Here is a 6,372-nt window from a genome sequence, read left to right on the forward strand (position 1 = left end):
CTCCCTTACTCAGAGACAAGATGGGCCCCACTGCCCGCAAGGTCATCCTGGCTTCATTAGTATTTAATATTATTTCCATTTGGCCCCTCTGTGGTGTGATCATGGGTGATTATTACAGGATTATTTGCAGGACTAGATATACATCACACAGATTAATCTGTAGTTTCCAAATCCATCTGTTACCCTCCAGAGCCGGGACAGACCAGCTCAGAATAACCTCATATGCTTTCTGATTGCTCCCTCCTGACTGCCGGGAGTGGGGGGTGGGGGGGGGGAGGAAATGCAGGCTTGCCCTATAGATATTGGAAGCGCACTCTTCGGATGTGGACCCTGCAGCGGCTCTTAGAGCTACTGAGGTCGCATGCTTTTCCTCACAAGTGAGGCAGAGACTGTTCTTGTGAGGGTGGGGCCTGAGGCTCTAGTTACAGTCTTTGCATACTCCACTTTCTAGTTCTGCCTGGAAGTGATTTATTCTTGCCCTCAGCCCCTGTCCCCATGACCCTATCCACTTCTATTTCAAATGTTTAACAACAAAAATGCATTCATTTCTAGTGAAAAGTCAACAAGTCATCAATAAGCAGATAGGCCACTAGCTGCCTGACAAAGTCTTGTGTATATGTACACGTCTGTCTACAGGAGAAGGTCCAATCATCAGATCACCTGGATGTGATTTGCGTCTAATGCTGATTTTTCTATTTTCACAGAAAAGTGAGTGATGCCAATCAAAGAGAAGCCTGGGTTTCTAACGACACCTACTGGGAGCTGCGAAAGGACCCTGGGTTTAGCAAAGTAGACAGCCCTGTTCTTTGGTAAACTGCGAATGTTGAGCTAGCCAACATATCACGCTCTGAATGAATCAATAACTATGCACAAGTATGTTTCTTAGAGCTGCGCGTGGTTTCCGGGTCGACTGAGAACCGCCCATTTGCTTTTCTATCCATCTTTATAATGGACTTTCAGAAGTGCATTAGACAAGGCCCCTAACCACTCTTGGATCCTTTCTGTTTTGCTGCAACCATGTTCCTTAAAAAACATCCACACCCTCCTCGAAAAGAAGGAAAAAAGGAGCAGAATATAAAATCCAAAGTCTGAAGAGTTTGTAAAGAAAAACAAACTGTAACTGGTGCTTAAAGCTGATCCAGAGAGTTTAAAGCAACACGACATATAAACCACGCTTTTGGTCCTTTTTCTGGAAGCGCCACTCCCTCATCTTAAGAGCTCCTGGGCCACGGCAGCCGGTCAGCTCATACTGAGTGTCCGTTCGATGTGGTGGATTGTGCTGGCCTTGTCAAAACAGCCGTGATGCTTCTCAGAACTTGTTCCATCTGTACGCCATTATTCATGCCTTAAGAAATGCAAAGATGTACAATAAATCATTTTTTAAATGTATGCTCATAGGCTAATGTGAAGGATGGGTCTTTTGGATCATGGCATGATTCACTTTCTGGGGTCCGAACAATTATGAGACTAACTTAAATGGATTTTAAAAAGTAAACAACACATGCTTTACTTTGATACACGGGTTACCGTATTGGATACTGAAGGGCAAGAAGGAAAAGGTGTGCTGAAGTAGATCTCTGTGTTCATATTGCTCGTCAGTTCCTGTCCTACGTCCAGATATTAAACCATCCCTCTTCCACCCAGCCTCACAGTGTGCCCTATTATTTGGCAATATCTGTATTTGATTTGAACACTTGGCATCAGTGTTAAAACCTTGCAAGGAAATAAAAAGCATATGGAATTTCTCTGTGGGCTTAGGAGTACTGTAATTGACTATTTTTGACTGAAGCACAATGTAACCCGCATCTCCATCCTGTGCCCAACCCATCGATCGGCACCAGTGGAACCCCACTGGGAACAGAAGCAAGAATGCTAGTAGCTTATTTGTGTTGTTTAAATCAGTTCTATGCAAAATCATGTTTTATATTTTCATCAAGTGATTCTGTGTAATACATGACCACATATTAAGCATTTACCTTGCTATTGGCAGAGATATAAAATTTAAGCTAAGGAGTTTATCCATCCCAACAAAAAAGGAGGGGCAGAAACGTGTTTTGCATACTTCAAGATTTGTTTCTTCCTCCAATATACAGAGGCTTTTTACCTGCATCAATATTCCTCAGTTTCTGCACGTAGATGACTATATAAATGCCTGTATGTTTTTTAAAAAATCTCTTTAGAGATTTTCCTAGAGAATTTTAAAATTACATATATTTTATTCTTAGTTAGGTTTTTATTCTTAGATTCTTACCATCAAATTTTAAGTGTTACTTTAAATTCTGATAACAAGGTTACTGACATTCTACATTTTGTTATGAGGTGTTGATTTTAATGTTCTTTCTCCTCAGCAAAGCATTCCTAGTAATGGCTGATCCACAATCAGAAACGGCTGCTGAGAGCTTAAGGGAAAGCTCCAAAGTTTCCACTAGGTGGAGCACTATTTTAGTTATCCTAAAACTCGTCCCTCGATCATCTGAGTCCATACATTCTCTGTACAGCATGCACTGTTTAGAAAGAAATTTCATTCCCAAGTAAATTCCTTAATCCATCATCAGATCTAAGGGTCCTCCCTCAGCAACCCCTGCCCTAGGCTTCTCAATGCCTTCAGTTCCCATTTTAAATCCATAGGTGGCTGGCCACATGGTAGTAAACTTTTTCCCTTGTTATCGGCTCATTCATCTTGACGTCATTTTATCCACATCCTGAAATACATGCCTTTAATTTTAATTATAATTTAATTAGACTTATATTGACTTGCTCGGAGAAGTCTGTTCTCCCACAGTTGGTCAAGCTTTAAACACTATTTAAAGTGGTTCTGGTCTGTACTTATTGGCACTTGCCTGAACAGTCTCAAAATATTTAGCTTAAAGATAAGAAAAGAGTTCTGCAAAGTACAGATACTACAAGTAGAGAAGAAGGAAGGTGAGGCATCAGGTAACTGACACATATGCTGTCAATCAGGCAGCTGGCAGAGGACCCAGGACCCATCGGGGGAGCACTACAGTACCTCGCTTTTGGGGTTGCAATAGAGAAAAAGACTAGCTATTAGAGAGGACTTTTACTAGATAACAAGTTTCCAGCCACAGGTCCGGTAGGTGATGTTGGTCAAAGCTAACCTGAAACTCTGATTAGGATTTCAATAGGAGAAAATCTCAAATTAATTAAAATCACCGTATTTTCTTAACATCCCCAATTCAGAATCTTCCTTTGAGATTCGGATATCCTAATTAGACTTCCAATTCAAGTGATCAATTACGTTTTAGAAAATACTCCTAAAATACCTGATTCACAAATTCCCCATCAAATACTCCTCTCAGTGTGATGGCCTCATGCCTCATTCCTTTTTGTTTTTACTGATATGGTGGTTATAGAATTGTGAGACTTATTCCATTTGGAATTTTCATCTGCAAAATGTTGGGGCTTTCAGGACTAGTTTAAACAGCAAAAGGGTAGAATACATATTAAATCATTCTTGATAAAACCTGGTTTATTTCTTAGAATTTTATGTAAACCTTTTTATTTCAGGGGCACTTTTCTTCTTTGTTCTTCTCTAAAATGATCTAGGCTGGAGGAGGACTTAACATGCTTCATGCCTCCCCCGTGATTTATTCATAAGCTCTGACATCTCTTTGAGCTGGTCACTAAGGAAAGCAATAATAAGTGATGATGGTCTTGTGGACGGAGCTGAACTGAACAGATCGATGGCACACACCAGCACATGTAGAGGCTGACCAGAAACTAATTATTTTGCTTCTATATGCTGCCACCCAGGGTGAAAATTTACTCTCAGATTTTGCTGTCATTTTATTGTTTTTTTTAATTAAGTCATTTGTCATGAGTTACTTTAAAATACCCCATAGCTTCCAGGCAATTGTAAAAATAAATCTCATTTGAGATACCTTTTAACGTTACATATCAATTATATGTGACATAAAAACTACCAAATGTCTTTTCCGGCTACAGGAAACCAAGGGATTTCAACACAAGGAATGCCAGGTTGTCAATTTTCCAAACCTTTTACTCCTCTTCATTGTTCTGGCCCCATGCCTTTCAGTGATTACACTAATCAATCAATAGGTCCTGCCCCAAGGAGCCGTGGGGGTGGAGTTAAGGAGGAAACTGATCAAACTCTTGCTTAGTTCTGGTTACAGCTGTGGCTGGAGAAGAGCGTGTAATCAACATCTAGTGTACATTTTTGTTATTACCTCGTGGATTTTAATTATCCATCTTGTCTACCCTTGCTCTCTGTCATCCTAGATAACACAGTGTCTGTGGGAGCAGAGCTCCTCACACACCAGGGAGTATCATAAATGTTTGCACTGGGCTCGAGTCAGTATATTATGAGTGTGGCACAGTAAATAAAGTTTGTGTACAAAATATTAGTTTATTTCTATGGGAGCCATTATGTTCAGGATATATAAAATGTATCTAATTAAACAATTATGAATCTATTTTGTGCTCTAGAAATGTTCTTTTGGGGGAAAGATGGAAAAAATATCATTGGAGCTAAGATTAAAGTGTTTCTTGTTTTTTTTTTTTCCCAAAAAGCTTCCCAGCCTAGAAATACTGCTTATCAAACCAGGATTAGATCCTCTAAGTTTTAATTGAATTTCTTTTGTGAAGTTGGTACCTTTAAACTGTACATTACATGAATCATCCTGTTAAACATGGCTTCGTTTACCTTTAAATACATAATTGTAAGAGCATACGTTTGTGACTGAATTCTAAGACTTTTGTTGCAACCTTCACTCTTAGAGAAAATGGCAAATTGTTTTTAAAAAGTTTAGCTGTAATGCTTCCAAAATGAGATCTAAAGAAGAATGAATGCTTTAAAAATTGCTCTGATGAACCAGCATGCCCAACATCTTAAGCAAATGAAGCCTCGGGATTAAGGCAGTTTACAGGTGATGAGGTGGCAAAGTAGTTACCTATCAGGAGTAGGCATCCTTTTGTTTCCTAACTACTAGGTGACTCGATTCCTTTTCTCCTTCCTTCTGATCCAGACATAGTGAGGGGCAGGGATGCACATGTCTGTCCTGCACTGTGTCATTAAGTGTTTGTAAAATACACAGGTGATAGCAGTATGCCTTCAGCCTCCTGTGGTACACTGTTAGATTTTCATGGATTAAAAGTTACCCATAATTACCTATTATTAGTTCCCCGGTATCTCCAGATTGGTAGAAAAAATAAAACACGAATGTTTTTATTTTCTGCAAATTTTTAATTCTATCATGGCTTCCTTCTAAATATGTTACAGCAATTATGGACAGAGGAAGTTGAGTTTTTAGAAAACCAGGTACAAGGTTTGAGTTCCATCTGTTCCTTCTCACTTGTAGTTAGTAGGGTAAGAAACAGAACTTTTTAATACTGTTAAAGAGAGAATAATGCTAACGCTTTTCTTTTATCTTAGGCACCCACCTCCCTGCCCCACCACCACTTAATTATCCTCATAGTTATTTCTTTAGGAAATAATGTGGTTGCCAGAAACTTTTTTCCGGTCATTTCAAGCTTATTTAAAAAGGTTTATTGAGGTATAACTGACATACAATAAACTTTACATCTCTGAACTTTACAATTTGACACATTTTGACACATGTATACACCCTTGGCACCATCACCACAATCACCATAGCAAACACATCCATCACACCTAACATTTCCTCTGTCCCTTTATGATCCCTCTCTCCTGCCCCTCCCCGAGGCGATCATTGACCTGCTTTTGTTACTTTTTAAAATCTGCATATTTTATTGCACTTACTGCATGTGAGGTTCTTGTAGAAGGCTGTGCGTATATGGGTAGACATATGCCTCCAAACTCCTCCTACGCCGCTGCCCCAGTATCCACCTTCAAATAGTAACAGATTAGAAGAGAAAGAGGATCTCATGAAGTTCTAGTTCTGGTAGCCCAGGAAAATTTTAGATTTGAAATACTTAGAAAACAAGAAACTATTTTTCATACGAAATGCCCATGTCAGTTGATTAACTCATTTCCATTTTTTGGGTGTCCAAAATAACGGTAACACTGAGGAAGCCCTGGGAAGTGTTCTGGTCTTGTTTGTAATGAAAGAACATTGACAAAGCCACAGGAATCCAGAATGACTGCTCTTGAACTGATAGGGTTTTGAAGAGAAGGAGGAGAGTAGCCTGTGCAGAGTTATTATTTGCCTCCCCAGCCCCACTTTAGTGCCACAAACATTTGAAACTGTCCATGCTCAGGAAGGCTTCTTTTCCATCGCTCCCAACGCCCTCACTCCCCCTCTGGAAACAAAGGAGTGAAACCTCATTTTGAAAGAGAAATGGAAATGAAGTGCCTGGCGTCCAGTGAACTTCCTGCCATTGGCAGCTGTGCAGGTTGAAAGCTTATTCTTTATA

The 6,372-nt window shown here is 39.7% G+C and overlaps 1 protein-coding gene across 50 annotated transcripts in view; it reads left to right on the forward strand.

Moving 5' to 3' along the window:
• The window catches only part of OSBPL6 (oxysterol binding protein like 6), a 198,719-nt gene extending 194,268 nt beyond the window's left edge, over positions 1 to 4,451 (forward strand). For all 50 annotated transcript variants that reach the window (XM_070241304.1, XM_070241316.1, XM_070241293.1 and 47 more), the window contains one exon: positions 705 to 4,451. In XM_070241304.1, the coding sequence (XP_070097405.1) occupies positions 705 to 813 (109 nt within the window). In that variant the 3' untranslated portion in view covers positions 814 to 4,451. The remainder of the gene's footprint in view (positions 1 to 704) is intronic.
• The last annotated feature ends 1,921 nt before the right edge of the window (positions 4,452 to 6,372 follow it).

The sequence above is a fragment of the Equus caballus genome, chromosome 18 (assembly GCF_041296265.1).
Source record: "Equus caballus isolate H_3958 breed thoroughbred chromosome 18, TB-T2T, whole genome shotgun sequence".
NCBI lineage: Eukaryota > Metazoa > Chordata > Mammalia > Perissodactyla > Equidae > Equus > Equus caballus.